We start from the raw sequence: 20053 nt of genomic DNA, 5'->3' as shown, positions 1-20053 counted from the left end.
TGCATACTGTGTGAAGATAGCTTCAGGGGGAGAAAGATTAAAAAGAATAAAATGAAAAGAACAAAGAATAGTTAGACAGGAAAGCCTGTCTCCCAGGCAAGAGGCAGGTTGTACAGAACATGCCATTCTGTGCTTTTTCTTCCTGATCTCCTGGGCTGCTGCACAGTAAGTGTTGCCTGTCTGCCATAAATTTGAAATGAAATGATTGTTTCTGCATTTGCCAGTGGACCAGATGTTTGTATTTCTTGTCAATGATCAGACAGGTGTTGTTTGCACAGCATCATTGCTGAGATTTTTTCTTCTTTCTTTCACATCATCCTGTTGGATGGCATCATTCCAAGGGATGTCACTGTGGTGGATAATCAGAGAACTTTGCAGTATACAGAACTGATACTGGGGATTTGAGGCTTTTGTTTTGTCCCTGCAAAACACAGAGGAATTAATGAAGGAAAGCAGCTTTCAAAATGTTTGTGATTACAGGTGATCTTGTCTGTCTGAAATGGTGTTGGTGATGCAGATTTTGGAAGTTGCAGAATTAAATGTCTCTGCAAGACCAGTAGGAAAACTTCAGTCTAAAGAAGTTTTGTATATTTATAACAGCAGAAATAACAGCAATGTTTTCCATGACAGATTTTGTATTCTATTGCTTCCTATGAATTTGCTTATTTGGGGTAAAAGTTGGTTTCTATTATCCTTCTGTTATCCTATTCTGTGATTCTGTGATTCTGTGATCCTATTCTAAAACTGATGAGACAAAACTTTTAAGTGGCAAATTCACAAGGTAAGTTATCTTATGGTTTCTGTTTCAAATCTCTTACTGTAACTGCTAGTTTGTTCTTTATTTAGGATTCAGACAGCCTTCTAGGAGACTTGCACTTAATTTGCTATTAAAATGCAACTTAGTCATCCAAGTGAGTTGGAACTGGTGCTGCTGACTGCAGCAATACTGAAATATTGAAATGTTTTTAAAAAGCTAAGCCCTGACCTCCTTGATTGCTTTTAAAAAAGGAGAGATAACACTGCTTCTCTGAAGAAAAAAAAAACATACTGTGATGCAGAGAGCTATCTTTGTACAGCAGGAGCTATCTGTGTGTCTCATACAACACAGCGTGCTGTCAACCAAATTACAATCTCTTGTGGTTCTCAGACTAAGAAATTGGCTAAATATAATGTATGCAGGAAATATGAAGTATTGCCTGTTCAGGAGCTATAGAAATTGTTGGGGCAAATATCAATTGATACTTTGTTCACATGTGTTTTTCTGTGTTTAGGTCAGCCTGGTTAAGTGTTGCTAGCAGAGCATGCAATATCTATTTCTGTTGTTTGAAAAAAAAACTCCTAGTTTTGGGAGGGGGGTGAATTTCAGCTGGTATTTTACAGCAAAGACTTCTGTAATGAATTAAGTCTTATGAAAGAATCATGCTTCATTACATTTGAAAAACTTACTTATGCAGTTAGGTGCTCTATGGCTGGATTAATGAGTAACTTCTACCTCAATTAGTTGATGTTCTCCTGCGGTGCAATATTTGGGCTTCTTTGTCACTATAAAAACTCTCCTTGTTTTCAGACTGCCACTTGGAACCCCAAGATGTGCATTACTAACAGTGAGCTGCTGTTACTCCTCATGGGGGTTATTTGTATTACAGAGTCCCGTGCTGTATCATACACTCTTCAGAAAGGTAGGATCAAAGTTTCACATCTAGCTTTAACAATTTTCTACATGCTAAAGGTTTTGTTTGTAGGCAGTGAGGGCACTGAGTGCTGAAACAAAGGAGCTGCAACAGTTTCACCCACTGGGATTTTGATCCTGAGTGGTGGTAGATGAGGTACAAGGTAGTGTTAGAATAACTGGTATGGTTTTTAATTCCCTGGTTTTATTCCATTCCTCTTTTTTAATTCCTTGGTTTTATTCCATTCCAAGTCTGTAATGTAATGTTATTTTTAATGAGTAATTTTCAAGCAACTTCTGGCTGATTTATTGATGATTCAGAATGAGTAAAATAAATATGAATTATAAATAACTAAATTAACTACTCTCAAAACTGCAACAGATTAATGAAGGCCCTAATTTGGCAAGTTACCTGTGGGATGCAAACAAAATATGAGTCGTCCCTTACGTTGTCTCGGATCTTAAGATCCAGAATATACTTCTTTTTGGCAAACTTAGTAAAATTGCAGTTGTTCTCTTTCCTTTGTGAAGAATTACTGATCTACAGCAAACTAGAAAAGAAAGCACTGATTTTATGCTTCCATTTTAGATTTGCAGCTTGATTTCCTTCCTAAATTCTGCAGAGCACTTTCTTCATTGCAGAATTCTATTCTGGCTGTCAAAACAGATACGGTACCTAAAGCATTATAATCTGCTCATTTCAGCAGTCCAACATGTAGCAGCATGTCTGTCCGTGCAACATTCTCTTGCTTCATTACAGAGCCATACAGGTGAAAGTGATGCAGCTTGCATAGAAATTTCTCATCCAACCAATGATGATTTTATTTTTTCCCCCCATTTTTAAACACAGGACCATATTCTTTTTGGTACAAGCTAAATCTCTGTATAAAAATGTTGTCTTGGGGTCCTTTTTTTTCTTTCCTCACTTCATATTTGCACATGGCAGTGCAGTGACTTATCCCATTGTGGATTTAGGCTGGGCAGCTCGTTATAAACTGTGGTTCCTGCCCTAGTAGAGGCACTGCACCTGACCTATGTTTCAGGCTGTCTTCCAATTGTATTTTGCTCAAAAGTGGAAAAAATTAAATCCAGATTGAATCATTCCTTCTTTTTCTTGTTTTTACCTCTCAGATCCTAAGTGTGGGCAGAAAGTTCATGAGACAAGACCATGGAGTGACTTTAACCTTTTCACTCGGATTGTTGGGGGGAACCAGGTGAAACAGGGCTCACATCCATGGCAGGTTTGTAGAAGCAAATGTGATTTTATCTTCGGAACAAAGCCCTTCTTTCTTTGTTTTTACAGAAATGAGAAAAGAAGAAAACCGTTATACTTTGTTATACTTTGTACTTATTTCCACTTAGAATGTATCACTGAGCTCTGCTCTGTTTTTCAGTGGAGCAGACAGAGAGGATATAGATCTGTTATGATCTATGACAAACCTTTGCTTATCATTTATTATCTCATCATTAGTTCTGAAAAGAGTGTGTTTAGATTAGGCTGTGTAAAGAGGCATGAGTGAAACTGGTCAGAAATAAAAGAACACCTCAGCACCCCAACCATTGTCTAGGATCACAGACTTGCAGTTTGGACGATGGAATACCTCATGAAGCTTGGAGTTTTAAGTTTAGAACGAATTGGATAAAGACTGTGGTATAAACATCAAAGACTCTCTCATGCTCTGATTTGCCCAGTGACCTACAAAGGAAAAATTCTCAACTTACTGGTAACCTTTACACAATCTTGAGTAATTCAGTGAATTGGTATCTGTTACATGTATGTTGTTTTTATTCAGGTATGAAGTCACAACCAAGGCAGACAGCAAAGTTTAGAATCACTTATGCTCAAGGAACATAAGAATGCCATCAAAATCTGTTTGACTGAAGTGCTGCATGAACCTTAGCTATGTGAATCTTTAAAGAATACCTACGTACACAACTCTGTCCTTTCTTTCTCAAGTGCAGTCAAAGCAGATGTAAAGATCTTGTGTATTTAACATGTCTTTATGTGAAACAGGTTTCCTTGAAACGAAGAGAAAAGCATTTCTGTGGAGGCACCATAGTTTCTGCTCAGTGGGTGGTCACGGCAGCTCACTGCGTCGCAGACAGGTATGGATGCGATCCATGGATCACATTGCACTGTGGAGCAGGCTGCAGGCGCAAAAAAACGTTGAGTGTAAAAGCTTGTATAATGTAGTGACTTTTTCTGGAGATTGCTCATGGATGCTGCTCTTTCATTTGTAACTAGCATTTTCCACTTTTTATCAGAAAGGGAGAAATACCTTTGAACATTCCATAAATAAGAATAAATGGCCTTTCAATCTGGATAGAGACTGATTTTGAAATTGTAGATAGAAGTCTAATATCATGATAACCTACTTAAGATTATCAGGTGATTACAATATTTTTAATGGTTTTAAACTGAGACAGAGTTGGGTTAGATAGTAGGAGGAAGTTTTTCACTCAGAGGGTGGTGACACACTGGAACAGGTTGCCCAAGGAGGCTGTGGACATTCAATTCCTTGAGGCATTCAAGGCCAGGCTGGCTGTGGCTCTGGGCAGCCTGGTCTGCTGGTTGGTGACCCTGCACACAGCAGGGGGTTGGAACTGGATGATCATTGTGGTCCTTTGCAACCCAGGCCATTCTATGATTCTACGATGATTCTATGTTTTGAGTTGGTACTAGGAACCCTAAGTCAGGATTCACAACATTTTTGAAACATGAACTGTGAATGCTAGAGAAGTGGTCTTAGATTTTTTTCTGTACTTCCTCCAATGGAGAAGCAGTGTGATCAATCAACTTTAAACACAAGAATAGGATCTCGTTCTTTAGCAGATCACTTAAATTCAGATAGGAGTGAAGCAAATCTTATTTTTTCACTGTTCTTGTACCTCCCAGTTTCTAATGTAGGGCTGATTCAACTCGTGTTGACTGCACATATTATACTTAAAATCTGAAGATGAAAGGTATTAGATACCATTAGTAAAACTCTTCTGTTTACAAACAACTACATTTTCCCTTTCATTTTGAGGATTCTGTAGTTGAATTTTTATTTTGCAATTCTTACAGGAACCTACTCAAGTATTTGAACGTCACTGCAGGAGAGCACGACTTAAGAATCAGGGAGAATGGAGAGCAGACACTGCCTGTTAAATATATCATTAAACATCCAAACTTTGACCCACGAAGGCCGATGAACTATGACATAGCCCTTCTTAAGCTGGATGGAACCTTCAACTTCAGTAAGATCATATTTATCTGTGGCTAAAATAAAGAAGTAGCAGCACAAATAAATTATCAAATGATAGATGAGGTTTTAAATGCCATAGAAATAATTCCCTTTTTAAAAAGTGAGAAATAAAACATGGGATTTTTTGTTACTTTTTTTTTTTTTATGATGATGCTCTTTCAAATAGTTATCAAGAAATTTCATGTATGGCAGGTTCATCAGTTTTGCCGGCATGTCTTCCTGATCCAGGTGAAAAATTTGAAGCGGGATATATCTGCACTACTTGTGGCTGGGGCCGTTTAAGAGAGAGTAAGTTACTGGAATTTTTCTTTGACATTCTGATTTCACAGTGTTTTTGTCAGTCATTCATTCCTGTGTTCTTCCCTTTCTTAAAATGGGCAATGAATTGTGAAGCAAATCCGTATCTGCATAGAAAGCAGATACAGATACTGTCTTCGGATCAGTGAATGTTTTCTTGTCAGATTTTCTTACTCAATTTTAGATATTTTTTTTAGAATTCTCTCTGTTCCAATATGCAGTGTTTATTTCTGAAGCTAAGAGCTTGACTGTGTAAGCTGTACAGAGACCAGAAGTAACTGTCAACTGGGAATAAGCTTATAATCTCAAATTCGAATCTCTGCGCACTTCTGTCTATCTGTAAACTGTTTCAAAATGGATCACAAAAATATATGGACCTGTATATTATGTTGGAGACACTTTGAAATTTATTCAAGTAAAACTGTTTACATATGCAAAACTGTATGTTTATCAAAACATGCTCATAGCCATAGGAAGATACGGAGCAAGTTTTCAGCGTGTTTTTCTTTGTGTATTAGCAGTGACATTAAAAGTTCACCACTCAGTATTTCATTTTGAACAATTTTTTTTTTGTTCCAGATGGAGTGCTCCCTCAGGTTCTATATGAAGTCAATCTACCAATTCTAAATAGTAGGGAATGTTCAACAGCATTGTCAACTTTAAAGAAGCCCATCCAAGGTGACACTATACTGTGTGCTGGATTTCCAGATGGAGGAAAAGATGCCTGCCAGGTCAGTTGAACAAAGAGCCTTGTGTACTTGAACTGTTTCTCAGAAACTCAAGTTTCTAAGTGCCTAAATGAATAAATGTAATTTTGTATTCTATTTCGATGTGTGAATTCTTTAAAAGCATCTATATGGGAGAACACACTTAATTCCATGAAACTATTTTAATTATTGTGTGAATTGCACAACAGGTTCCTGACAGCAACTTCACAATGTATCCCAGTGCTGTGATGTTTAGGGCTTTTAAACTTCAAAGCACTTGATAAAAACATTGAGTAACAAATGTTCCTAGCGTAGTATGCAGGAAGTTAGAAAATACTGCCTTGGAAAGCAAGGGAAAAAAAGATGATTCCTTGTCTTGGGAAAATTTTAAAATGGCAAAACAAACAGCCCCCTTGCTCCTTTTGTCATGAGTAAATGACAAATAAATTCATCTCTCCTGTCATCACAATCCTGACTAAACACAATAAAAAGGAAAGTCTTTTTTTAATGTTTGTTTGTTTGTTTGTTTGTTCCTTTTTTTCTTCCAAATGACTTCTCCCTGTGTGGCAGGTTTATTGCTGCACTACAAAAGACGACTTAACAAACTCTTCAAGGCTAGCTCAGTGGTACCCGTGCTCTTTTTGTGACCTGTGAGTTTTGGGGGTTCTTACAGGGAGACTCTGGGGGTCCTCTCTTGTGCCAACGTAAGCACGGTGCCTGGATTCTCGTTGGTGTGATTTCCTGGGGGATGGGATGTGCTCGTGGCTGGAGAGGTAATGAGAAGAAGAAACATTATGAAAGAGGGTCTCCTGGAATATTCACAGACCTCAGTGCAGTGCTTTACTGGATTCAAGAAAATATGAGTGCTGGTATTAAGTCTCTATAAACATTTCTCTCTCACCTCTGTCACTTTCCTGTCTCATAATCATATTTCATTTAATTTTACCGTTTTCAAGATATAGTACTCATATTTCTCCCACTAGAAACTGGCTTCAACTGATGATTAGGAAAAAAAAAAAGGACCTTCGTATTGTCAAAAAAAAGAATAGGGTTTAGTTTCTGAAAAATATGTTCTCAGTTAAAGGAAAATAAGAGAAAGGCAATGTCTTTTCTATATGAACTTACAATAATGGATCACTGAGTTTTCAAGAAAAAAAAAATATTAACCAAAATTACTATAGTAACTGAAGATTATTGGCTCCAATGAGCAGCAAAAGTGATTTGGTAAATGAAATGGGCAGTCAGTTCTCAGTTGCATTATGCTGGGTTTCACTACCCACTTTTTTACACCATAGCACTGGTGCAAAGAATCTTGACTGTTACTGCAGTCAGGCTTAGCATCTCTGTGTCCCTGGTAAAAAGGTGGTAGTTGGATTCTGCTACCCTACCTTGAGATGTGTAGTTCATCAGGTATATACAGAGAGAATGCCGCTCAGACTGAGAGGCCTATCCATGTATTATTAATTCTAGATGTATCTTCTCTAGAGTTGGTTATTTAGAAGCCAGCTTTGGCTGAATTTGCAATTTTGATTTCAGCCATATTTTACTGTAGGCACGATGTCCTCAAGAATTCAAACTTTCATCAGTGCTAGCTGTATCAACCTACTACCTCACACTGTTAAAAAAAGCCTACACTGTGAATGAGAAACTGTAATAACGCTTTTTTTTTTCACTCCCTTCCCTACCCGTCCTTCATTAGATCTGAAAATGAAAAGTTCTACACGTGAGTAGTGTTTTTTTCAACATTTTGTATCTGCATTAGAATCTAACCAGCCTTCTCAAATAATCTCATGTGTGATCTGTGAAGAAAAAAACGTATTTATAGTATGACTTATTAATACACTTTAAAATGTATACTTTAAATACATAGGGTTTTTTTTCTAGCTTAGTAAGGAATTTCCTGAAGAAAGATAGTACATATGTGCAGGTGACTTCAAAAAGGAATTTCCCTTAAGACAGATAAGGCATTAATTTATTGAAATGCAAGTAGAATTAATGGGAAAAAAATGTAGAACAGAACCTCAAGCAACGTATGAAATCTAATTAATGATGTTGGTTCTGTGCATGAAAGCATAGATTCTAAACAGAAAACATCAGGTAAAATTGATAGTAGTTTCTGCTCATCTGTGATGAATCTATCTACTTATCTGGTGTCTATTTCTGTGAATGGAATGTAAAAACAAACAAACAAAAAATTGTTTTCATCTATTCCTGAATATAATTTATTTAACAGCTGAGGTTATATTTTGATTCCGTGTGTGTACTTTGTTTTTGTCTTGCTGGCTTACCTTGGCAAGGAGAAGGAAAGGCAAAGAGGAGGCATTTTTACAGGTATCTGTGGTTTCTAGCAGTAGTCATCCAGAGAAAACCACTTTTGCTTCCTCCAGTCCCCTATTGTACTGTTGCAAAAGTGTTCTGCTGCAAAACAGCTAATAAGTTTATTACAAATGGTCAGCAATAAAAGCATAATCCTGAGGTATGCGTTTTTCCTGTCCAAAAAATCCTGATACCAAAATCATCATTTAACAAATACTTTTATTAGGGTGATAAGAAAGCACCACTGTTTTTACAGTGGCAGAGCTTGGCTTTTGCCTCTAAATTATGTGATTTAAAAGTGACTTGCTGTCATTTCAAATAGAAGAGAGGGAAGACCTAACATAATTCTGCCATCAGAAACAAGGTAAAGATGAACAGTCTTACGTCCCACAATATTATCTAGATGTTTGGTGTAACAGAGGATTGTGTATGTGTCAAACCTGATTCTTGTTCTAACTCTACAATGCAGCATTTTGTAGTGTTCAGGATGGCAAGCTCCCAGACAATGAAGGAGAATTAAATTTTCCTGGAAGTTCTGAACAGTTCTATCAAAGCCATCAGTGAGTAGACAAAACACAGATTTCCCCAGAAGATCTTTCTGGTACCTGTGTTGTTTTTGTTTTTTTCTTCCAGTTTTGTGAATGGGAGCAAATTTGTCATTACAGGTTGTGTGTATGGACTGTGTTTGTATCAGAAGGAAATTATATATTGCTTCGTTTTTCCCACTTCGATATAGAGCTGGAAACATTTTGCGAGTATGATTCTTTATCAGTCTATTCAAAAGACAACAGACTTGTTGGTGAGTTGCTGTCTTTTTATTCTATAAAATAATGTCAGTGTATCCTTTCATTCATTAGAACTGTGTCAGCATATGAATTGCTGATGTCAAGGATTTTTAAATGTGCATCTTTTATTTGTGCTAACGGATTAATAGGCAATAGGAATAGAAAGACAATTTCTTTTTCAGCTACAAAGTTTTATAAGCAAGTGCTAGAAATTGTACAGCAGAGTTTTCTCAAATGACTGAAGACTTTAAACAGTGATTATTCTCTGATATTTTGTTTCAGGGAAATTCTGTGGAGGAGATCTTCCATTACCTATTTTGATTGGGTCCGACAATATAAGGCTGAAATTTGTTTCTGACAACAAGGATCATGGCACTGGTTTTTCTATGACTTATAAAGCTCTTACACCACGTATCCATCCTGGTAAGTCTAACTCAGAGAAAGCTTCTGTGATTTTTCCTAAGCGGATGCCATTGTGAACAAGGTAAGTGTGCTTTGGCTGATGCGTGGCATTGTGGAAAAACTGAGATGCCAGTAAGAGATAGGGACAGATGCTGTTCAGAAAAAAAACCTCCTGTTACTTTGCCTCTTCCCTAAATCCTCTAGAATGATTTAATTTCCTTCTCCACTTACAGACAGTTTTAGAAATTAATAGAATCAATCACACGAGCCAAATATCCAGTGAAAGCTACTTTCAATTTTGCTCTGCAGAGTGGTTTATCATCACTAGGGGGCAGGTACCAGTGTCATCTCCTGAGTCTGGACAGTACTTACAAAAACAGACACCTGTTGTTTCTGTTTCTGCAGCTTTTTCAATCAGTTTCATTCCTTTATGATCTGCAAGGGCAGGGAGGAATCCCCTCTGGGGGGACTTGCCACTGCTTAGCAAGAAAGTCATACCTGCTGATTCCATACCTCCACTTTCATTTCCAAATAAAATTGGCAAATGTTCTTCTGACGTGCCTGTGTCCTGCACTTCTATCACTCCCACACAGGTAACTCACTCTGCAGCACACTGCCTGTATCACAGGGGACGTGCTGTAGTCACGATTGAACGTCTCTTCTGCCTGGGAACAGATTGAAAACATTTTGTTGTGTTTTTCTTGCAGAAGGACTTGGCTTGCTGCTATTTTCCTATTTCTGTGTGAAAGCACCACAAGAGGTTTTATGGGTTTCTTTTTTCCCTGTTGTGTGTGTGAATAGTTTAATAGGTGCCTCAATTTTTGTTTCTTGGTGGATTTCTAGATTCTGGCTGTGAGTCCTTAGCTGTCCTTTTTGAAGAAGGAGTGTTGCAAAGTATGCACTATCCAGAGCACTACAGCAATCTGGCAGACTGTCAATGGATTATTTGTGCGCCAGAAGACCATGTAATAAAGGTAAAGTATGTGCCCTTCTTGTGTTTGTGGAATGAAAGTGGGCATCATTTAGTTGACAAGAAAGTGTGCAGCTAAAGACGAGCAAGATCTAGCAACATAAGCTTGAATAATGCTGTTGGACACACTTGAGAGAAATCCCTTTCTGTCCCAAAAGGCAGATAGGTTTGGACTTCTCCTTTGGGTTATAGTAAAATAGGATTTCCTGGTTTAAATTTTACCATGATGCTTTCTTCTATCAAATTTAATGTTATGTGAGGGGCCTGAACACCACAGAGATGAGACTTTAAGAGAATCCTTGAGATTATTAAAGACATTATTTAGAGCTTTGAATTCCAGTTCGTGAATTCAACAGGATTCACTTTCTTCTTCTTCTTCTTTTTTTTTTTAAAGCTTACATACCAGTCTTTTGAAGTAGAAGAGAGTGAAGATTGTTCTTATGATGCTGTTACTGTGTATGAAGATGTGGAAAAAGAAGAGGAAATTGGTTTGGCTTTTAATTTTGGCATACTTTGGGGACCTATTATTTCTGTGACTTTCAGTAGCCTTCTTTTACAGTGTAAACTGAAATTTACCTCCAGAGTCTCAGGTGTTGCTGCAGGTACTAATTTCAGTACCTTGAAAGTGCTTGCTTGTATTGGTTCTTCTGTTCCTCTTATGGATACAAAAAGTAATCTAGCAACAGTTGTGTGCATTTACATTCTATATGGAATGCAATCTGAATTCATGTCTATTTAAAAAATAAAATGGAGGGGGGAGAGGCATAAGGCTGTCATTTGTTTTTATAGTAAATAAATGATGCCAGGCAGAAAGCACCCAGGAATTCTCCCTTTCAGCATCCAATTCTTCACTCAAGATGAATGTTCATGCAATGCTCATACAATGCTTAGCTGGAGATTCCTTTGGCTTACATCAAAAGAAGCAAAGACTTGTGCCATTCAAGTCTGATACTGGTGCTAAGGTTAGCACTGGCAGATGTTAGTATTTCAATGCTGACAAGGAAACCCAAGTTTCCAATGTAATCTACATGCACTGGCAACCTACGACTACAAGTGCTGCCATAATATCTTGTGAAATAATGCCAAGAGTCTCCTTGTTCTTGTGAGATAATTACTGAACAAACTGACAGAAATAGTAGAACAGTTGTTCAGCCTCCATTGGCTTATCTGACCCTCTCTTGTGCACAGTTTTGGGTTTGTTTTACCCTCTCGTGTAACAACTGGAATGCACATTCTGTGTATGCACTTTTTAAAAAGGTAAATATGAAAAACTACCTTTTAATCTTGTGTGAACCTTTGCTTTCTCGTTTTTAGCTAGATCATGTGGGTTTGTCCTACCAGCGCCTGTTCTAAGCTCCTCTTCCATGATGCTGGTTGTCTTTCACTCTGATGAAACAGAGAACTTTGAAGGATTCAGAGCTACAATCACTTTTGTACATGTTACAGGTAATAGAATTCCGTAACTTGGGAGGCTGCCTCACTAGGGCAGCAGAAAGGGCTCTGCAGTGAATAGTGATATTCAGAATGATTTTGCTCTAGGAGATTTCACCTAATGCATTGTTTCAGTGAAAAAATCTTTATTGTGATCTTCTGAAGGATTGAACAGAGGATCAGATGAGTGGGTAAAGAAGAACAATGAATCTCCCCCAAACCTCAGGGTTTTGTTTTGTGTAAAGTATTCCGGTACATTTTAAATGGTTCTTTACTACCATGTGAAGCTGTATTAACATAGATTCCTCAGGTACAAATCTATTCCTTTCTCAGAAATGATTATAAAGGAAATAAAAATTATTTTGCAGTTAAAAAATATTATTCGGGACAGCCTGCTAACACAGTTGCTGTTTTCATTTCCTAGATTTAGATACCTTGGATTCTGCTAGCGTACAAGTATTTGAAAATACGAATATGACCGAGGAAGGACTGCAGGTTACAGCAGGTTAGTCGACCTGAATTCTTATTTCTTCATGGGAATGTGAAGTACCTCTTGGACTGCAACTTAAATGCCATTTTCTCCAAATGTTTCAGAACTGCACTCTGCATTGTCTCAAGATGTTTCATTTTCGTGCCAAGGAAATAAAAAGATGAATAGTAATGTTTCTGTGTTTTAGCTTTCAAATGACAGAACCTGTTTCTCTTGTTTCCTTCAGCATCTTGAATTATTTAGAACAATACAATGACATTATTTCAGCCTGCAAGTCAAAATACACACTGCTTTATGGAAGATGATTGCAAAGACTGCAGGGTAGCTGGAATTAATAACTGGAGTTTTAAAGCTTTTTTTGTTCTTGCCTCTAGTAGTTTATGAAGAATGGAATATGTTTGCATTCATTGTAGATCTGAGACTAAAACTTTTGAAGTGCCATAGGTTGCTTTCACCTCATTAATGCTCACCTTTTGCAAAAAGCACCTCCTTGTGCTATCTCTAAACATGTGGGTAATTTCTAAGGAGAGAATTTGAAAGATATAGAAAAAAGCATTGGGGGGGAAGCCTGGCAGTTGTGGGGTGGCTGTGGGGCGGCTCTTAAATGAGCTGTTCTTTGCCTCATCAATCTTAACCTCTGAAAATCTTCTTGAGACATTAACCTTTTCTTTTTTAGATGATGTTTGTGGAATGCCTTCAAATCAGCCGAGGTTCATCTTCAGTAGGATAATTGGAGGTGAAGAGGCTGTACCACACTCATGGCCTTGGCAGGTCAGCATACAAATCTCAGATCAACATGTCTGTGGAGGAGCAGTTGTTGCCAAAGAATGGGTTGTCACAGCTGCTCACTGCTTTAATTCTAAGTAAGTACACTTGGATGAATCCTCTGGGAATGTCTGCATTACACAATGAATCTCTGCAGGGTAATATTTGTGCCTGGGGAGATTGGCACAGTATTCTTCTGCTCCACACGCATGTACTACGATTAGTGTGGCTACCTAAGAAATAACCTACTCTGTAGGCTTGGTTTTCATTCAGATCAGTTTACAGAATGTATGTGAGGACACTTGTCATCCATCAATTATTCTTGGATAACTTCTCTCTGGATCCTTTGTAAAGGAGCATTATTTCCTCAAGATGTTAAGAGGACACAGAGGAAGCTTTTGTGCCCAGAGTTGATGCTATTTCCTTACTAGGAAGCTATCTATCTGTTAGTTCAGATCACATGGATGTTTTTCTGTTTTTATGGACAGAAGCCAAGAAGGTACTATGTGTGACTTTCAGATTCTTTAAAATATTTTCTAAAATGCAAATTGATTATTCTTGTAGGCTGAACTGACTCTTTTCCAGTTTCAAATGAATCATAAATACATTAATTTAAACTTCATATACTTTGGCTCTTAAGTCATTAAACTTTTCTTTTTCTTTTTTTTTTTTTTTTAAATCCTCCCAGGATTGATGGTAACTCAGTATTCTGATTCAATTTTTAAATAAGTTGCAATTACTGAAAATGAGGGTAAAATTTCAAAAGCCCCAGATGCCAAATATGCTCAGATATCTCTATTTTCTGTTGGAACTTGAAATGAAAATGCTGTTTTGAAATGTGGACTTTGGCTTTTAGGTTTCTAAATATCAATTTGCAAAATATTGTCAAGAGCATTATTGTAGTGTGGTGGAAGTATGGCTTTAAGAGCCATGGTATGGAGGATTTCTCTATTGCATGTTGCAATCACATCAGAATTTGTGTGTGTGGCTTAATGTGATTTCATCAGGGAGTTACGACACCTTTCAATGTGTGAGAGGGTTTGGTTATGAAAACAGAGGATGAAATATTTCTGTTGCATTTGTTCATATCATTTATTTGATGGTATGAGTTATTGTGCTTTAAGTGTTATCTATTTTTCTCTTTATGATAGAAACCAGCACCATCCCTGGAATGGTGCTGGCCATGATGTGGAGGTGTTGAGTTCTACAACGGGCAGCCTCAGTCTTTATGAACCTGATCTTTCTCTTAGTTCACTGTTTGAGGGATGCCATGGCCTCATCACGAGAATGTTTCATGCTCTCTTGAAGTCAGTAAGAAGATTTCCATAGATTTTCATGGGAATGTTAGCCCAGGAATATATAGGGCTTTGAAACTTATTTTGGATGGGGGAGATTATAAGAGTCTTGCATTTTAGGAATGTTGTTATAACAGCCTGAGAATGTATTTATCCCTTCCCCCCCTTTTTTTTTTTGAGGGAACTCTTCAGAAACTTATGGATGGTGGTCACAGGAATTCATGATCTTACAGAGCAAGAATACAGACAGGTAATTAAGGTTCAGCTTAATAAGAAAATAAAAATAAATCTTGCCAAATTATTTTTAATGTAAATGCACCTCTCAGATTGCTTATGATGCAGCAATCTTTCAACCTGAATGCTGGTCTTAATCTGCACTTGCACAACAGTTTTTATGTGACTGCCAGGGAACTTGTATCAGCACAGACCTGTGCGGTCATCAGTAACGAAATCTAAACCTTGGCATCCCAAAGGGTGCTTGAGTGAAGAGTATATTGTCTCTAGTACAAGGATAGAAATAATAAGGGCTAAGGGCACAGTTTTCCTGTTTACTGAGACTGGACTAATGTTTTTCCAAGACCCTCTGCCTATACTCGCTGAATGGAGTTTCCTGCACGTTCCCTGATTCATATCTGAGAGCCGTAATCTTGACTTGTTAATGTAAGGAAGTTGATAACTTCAGCAGCTGCTTTTAGATGTTTCTTTCTCCTCAAGCATCTTGCATATATCCTGAAAATTTATAAAACCAAAGGCTTAAATTCCCCAGTCATTGAGCAAATCTCAATGTCCTTACTTTCCTAGAAAAGATCAGTAAAGAAATATATTATACATCCGAGCTTTAACAAGATCACTATGGACTCTGACATTGCTTTACTGCAACTGGCTGAGCCCTTAGAATTCAACCACTATGTGCATCCTGTGTGTCTCCCTGCAAAGGAAGAAGTGGTTCAGCCCTCCAGTGTATGCATTGTCACAGGGTGGGGAGCACAGGAAGAAGGTACGTAGTCTTTGCCATTTTGAGGGTTGAGCAGACTGTGGCTGTATTTTATAGTTTGTTCCATGTTGCAACGTGAATTCCATCTGTACTTTTGATTCTTGGATTCCTGGATTTCACTTACATGAGTTCAGATGGTCTTGCATGGAAATGAGTAGAAATAAAGCAATCAGTTTGAAAGGAGGAGAGTCAAGCTGTTTTCTGGAAGCCTTAAATAAGCAGACTGTATAAAATCTGGAGATATGTAGAGGAGAGCAGTCCTGCTGTACTAAAAGAAAAAAGCAAAGGGAATAGGAGATATTTATCATTCTTTGTGATGAAAGGTGAGGCGGGCATTGTATCATTAATTAATGCCTCTGCCAGTTTCTAAAATGTCTTTTATTTCAAGATAGGGAAAAGAATAAAAAGTTGCATCAGCTGGAAGTTCCCATCTTGATGCTTGAAGCATGTCAGACCTATTACATAAATCTTCCAAGTAGAGTGACTCAGAGGATGATCTGTGCTGGGTTCCCTCTGGAAGAAGGCAAGGATTCATGCACAGTAAGTGGCTTTCTTATATTTGGGATACAGCCAGATGGATTCTGAAAAAGAGGAGTATTGAAACCTCACTATGAGCTGTTTTCTTGCAAACAGGCTGTAGATCAGGCATATCCAACCTGCAGCCATCACTCAGCAAGAAATAACCGGCACTGTTCTATTAACTCTGCCTCAGCTGAAAGCAGGACAGGAGAGTGCAGTGCAGTGCCAAACCATGTTACAGCATGGCATGTTGCCATGTTATGCTATATGGCATGTTTTATGCATGGCTAAACACGTGAGCAGCTTAGACCTATTTTTACCAAAGTTATCTTTTAAAAACATAAAGAGTGCTTTTAGAAGGTAACTGCATTCCTTTGTCCTTGTACAGGGTGATTCTGGTGGCCCATTAGTTTGTCCTTCAAAAGATGGCTCAGGATTTTACACCCTTAATGGAATCACTAGCTGGGGCTTGGGCTGTGGAAGAAAGAGCTACCCAGGAGTATACACAAATGTTGCTGTTTTTGTGGACTGGATCAAGCAGAGCATTAACAGTAGCGGTATGTATGGAAACAAACAAAAACAATTCAATGAATCTTTTGGCTATTGCTAAATACTTTGAGGCTATCTTTATTATTTATTTGAGGATACCATTTTTATACTTGGTGTGCCTAGCACTCCCTGAAATTTAAGCTGTTTAAAGTATGTCTGGTGAGTGCTCAGAAGTAGGTGAATCTAAATCAGTAGTCACTTCTGAAAACTTTATTGGTGTGTTGTTATTCATGTCTTTTGTGTTTTTCCTTCTGATGAACAGTGCGTTTCTATGAAAATAACTCTATGATTTTCATTACTGCTGCTTTGCTGCCTTATTTCTTAAGGCTAGCAAAGGTGAGGAGGTGTGAAATGACACGTGGCAACAGTGAGTCCACTTTGATAAGTAGACTGACAGCCTTTGATGATCTTTGCAACATCTATCCTGTTTTTTTGTTTGCTTTTTTCTTTTTGTAGATCTGCCCGTTTTCATGGTGTAACTGTCAAAAGAGTTGTGATGGACTACACTGTAGAACGCTTCCAAAGTACAGATGTCACAAAAAGCAAAATTTGGTGAGAGCGTATTAGTTTGTGACTGCTGAAGAGATCATGGAGTAGCTGATACTTAACTTGATCAATTTACTGCTTGTTTTCCTGATTGAGACCTCAACCTTACATGTGTGTTCTTGGGATATACATAAGTTACTTACAGGTTTCTGACACTGTCAATCTATACTAGAAGGAAGGATAGGTCACCACATACTGTATGTCAAGCATGCACTCAAATGCAGCCCTGGAGAAAACAAAAATCTATGCAAAATAAGCATGTATGTTAAACAACTGAAGTCAGTTATCTTTCCCTAAGGTCAGTGAGAGTGTTAGTTCTGGCTCTGAGGGGACCCAGGCAGTGGTGGTACATCTTTAAGGATCAAAATAACACTGTCTAGTGATTAGTCATGTAAATCAATCCAATTGCTTGCAAAATAGTATTTTAATATGCACAAACGATGGTCCTTAGAAGCCTGATCTGACTGACTTGTGTATCTATTATTAGAATGATTTGACTATGTTATTTTCCTGTTACTGTAACAATTTTTCTACATATAATTGTGCCAAAAGAATTTTGGTACTTGTGAAGGTGCCACCAAAAGCAGAATAGATATAACTGTGCTCAAAACTGCTTGGGCTTTTGGGATGTAAGGAAGGTTCAGTAGGAGAGCCTGGGTCACTTACATGAGAACCTTCTGGTCTGCCTACCTGGTGGAATCATCCATCGATGTGAATCCCCATGAGCAAGCCCAGCTTGTGTGTAAGACTGTGCAAGATTTTACCATCTTGTTAGATTAGAATTCCAGTGAAAGGCATTTTGTGGGCATTAAGTGACTTGTTATCAATGTAGGGAATTCTACACAGTAAGGGCTGTGCTTGGTGCAAACACTCATCTCTACGATCCACAGCTTTTCTATAACCTGGGGTACTAAGTATGTTTCTCGTGCTTGATCCTGTAAGGTTCCCCTTACATCAACCATGGTCCCACTTTAAATGTTTTAAATCAGTTACATACAGTATGTTATTTTAGGTCTGTTAATCTTAGCAGTGGAAGTATTGACAGAAGTCTGAAGGAAGCCTTGATGACCTGTTGAAAACATTTATAGCGTGGTGTTGCTATGTTCTGTTCCAACTTTCTGTATTGAAGAAAAGTTGGTGTTTTGATTAAAAAGTAACATCACCTTTTCTGGATAAGAAAACTTCCTATTTTAACAAATTGCTTGTTATTCAAACAGAGGTGTTCAAAAAGACAGGTGGTCCAGGCCAGCAGCCTCTGGCAGCATGCAGTAACTGGCAAATGTCCTAATTAATCTATCCGTATAATCAAAGAGGTACTGTGTAATTCACACGCTTCAAAGTGAGCACATCTGCTTGTAAATAGCAATTTGTTTAATGCCCAAATGGCTGCTTGCACTAGAAATTGTGATGACAGGCTCCAATTAGATTTGCAGGCTGTGCATGGCTGTAGGTTTAGAAACTAGATCAGTATGGATAGCATAATAGGTGATATGAGTATAATCCTTTGACTCAACGGCCTGGAAAACAGCTAGGAAGGAAGTAAGATATCTTGTCTCTGCTGATATTAGTGGCAAAACATTTTGTGTCCAGATGTAAAGTCCTCAGTACAGGAGAGATGTGGACCTCATGAAGCATGTCCAGGGGAGGGCCACAAGAATGAAAATACTGCATGGTGAGAGGACGAATTCAGATTGATTTCAAAGATGCATAAGGCATAGCTGTGTTATTGACAGAGTATGCTTGTTCCATCTCCAAGCTCTTGGAAGGGACTCCTGAAAAGGAATGGAGGGGAAATATCCTTTGTGGTTTTTCGTTGTGGAAGTTTGTTATTGTTTGGTTCTGGGAGGAGTTGCTGTTTGCTGATGCATCAAGTGTAACTGTGCTGGAAGTTGGGGTGCCTCATCTCTTGGATGTGGTTCTGTTTTACTTAATGGGAACAGTAGGACTTAAAGTACCTGTGAAGTTGTTTTTCTGTTTGTTTGTTGTTCTGCTTATTAAACAAATACAAGAAATAACTAGTTTTTAAAAAGTGCAGAAAACCAATCCCAAACCAAGAAAAAGCAGCGATGGGGGAACTGCAGGTGGTATCAGCTGCACTCCTATGGAATGCAATGGACATATGGATAGATGCAGAGCTAACATCACTTGAAATGCCTTATGTGTGTTAAGAGCCCTATCTTCCTGTATTTGATTTTACTGTTACAGTACTTATTTTTACTTGGCTGCATGACGCCTACCTTTTGCATTTCTGCTGGTGGTTTCTCAAGTAATCTCATTTTGCTGTTGTTATATCTTTCTAGGCTATTGAAAACTGCAAGGGTCTTTTATCAATAAAAGAAGCGTGAACTGTTTTGGGATGCAAATAAAATCTGATAGAAGAAATTAAAAACAATGCTTTCACTTGAGTTAATGCAGTGGGATTGTATTTTGGCTTGGACTCTTGTGTAAATGTTGTACACTTTATTCTGACCTGTGGAACAGCACTCAGAGACTCACAGAGAATATGAATGTAAGGTAGTTTTATTAGATTTAAGGTTTATACCTTACAATATGCATGCTCATAATACTGCAAACTAAAAAAATGCCCACTCGCTCTGGACAGTGGGTTGTTCTGTTATTAACTAATTCCATGAATGTTTTTTTGTTTTTCACTTCTTCTTGGACCTGTGCAGTGTAGTGTTTGGTCCTTTTGAGTTTTGTTTCTTTTGTAGTGATTGGTCCGGTTTCTTACCTGAAGGCGTTAGACCTGGAATCCCAGGTATTTTCTACTTCCCATCGTACCACCGACAAGCGAAAGCCTTGACCCGTTTCTAGCAAGCCCCTCCCAAGTCCCGCCTATACCGAGCAAGCCACTCCTTAATTAATTAATCTCCGCCTTTTCTAAGTAGACCACTCCTCAATCTCCGCCTCACCTTCCTTAAGCTATTCTCACGAAATCCAAGTGTGGACCCCCTCTCCCCAACCCCTCTTCCCCCCCCGTACACCCCTGCCTACAACCCCCCTGTACAGGGACCACGCTAGCATCTCTGCCTCCAGTCAATTCCTTAGCAGTTGCAGGAGAGCTCCCTGA

At 38.2% G+C, this 20053-nt stretch overlaps 1 protein-coding gene across 4 annotated transcripts in view; it reads left to right on the top strand.

Moving 5' to 3' along the window:
* Positions 1-19913, top strand: part of OVCH2 (ovochymase 2) — a 41872-nt gene extending 21959 nt beyond the window's left edge. For 2 of the 4 annotated variants that reach the window (XM_048948940.1, XM_048948941.1), the window contains exons 2-22: positions 1568-1679; positions 2801-2910; positions 3684-3775; positions 4737-4909; positions 5110-5205; positions 5794-5945; positions 6595-6790; positions 7621-7644; positions 8707-8797; positions 8903-9036; positions 9305-9445; positions 10268-10398; positions 10789-10996; positions 11709-11840; positions 12250-12330; positions 12992-13178; positions 14556-14625; positions 15177-15372; positions 15758-15909; positions 16277-16445; positions 16894-19913. In XM_048948940.1, coding sequence (XP_048804897.1) covers positions 1589-1679; positions 2801-2910; positions 3684-3775; positions 4737-4909; positions 5110-5205; positions 5794-5945; positions 6595-6790; positions 7621-7644; positions 8707-8797; positions 8903-9036; positions 9305-9445; positions 10268-10398; positions 10789-10996; positions 11709-11840; positions 12250-12330; positions 12992-13178; positions 14556-14625; positions 15177-15372; positions 15758-15909; positions 16277-16445; positions 16894-16916 — 2649 coding nt within the window. In that variant the 5' untranslated portion in view covers positions 1568-1588 and the 3' untranslated portion in view covers positions 16917-19913. Of the gene's footprint in view, positions 1-1115; positions 1172-1567; positions 1680-2800; positions 2911-3683; positions 3776-4736; positions 4910-5109; positions 5206-5793; positions 5946-6594; positions 6791-7620; positions 7645-8706; positions 8798-8902; positions 9037-9304; positions 9446-10267; positions 10399-10788; positions 10997-11708; positions 11841-12249; positions 12331-12991; positions 13179-14555; positions 14626-15176; positions 15373-15757; positions 15910-16276; positions 16446-16893 lie in introns of those variants that run through there. The other 2 variants (XM_048948942.1, XM_048948944.1) reach the window with 2 other exon arrangements.
* The last annotated feature ends 140 nt before the right edge of the window (positions 19914-20053 follow it).

Source organism: Lagopus muta, chromosome 6 (assembly GCF_023343835.1).
Source record: "Lagopus muta isolate bLagMut1 chromosome 6, bLagMut1 primary, whole genome shotgun sequence".
In the NCBI taxonomy this organism is placed as follows: Eukaryota; Metazoa; Chordata; class Aves; order Galliformes; family Phasianidae; genus Lagopus; species Lagopus muta.
Note: the sequence above shows the minus strand (reverse complement) of the source record. Positions and strands in the feature narration are given on the sequence as shown.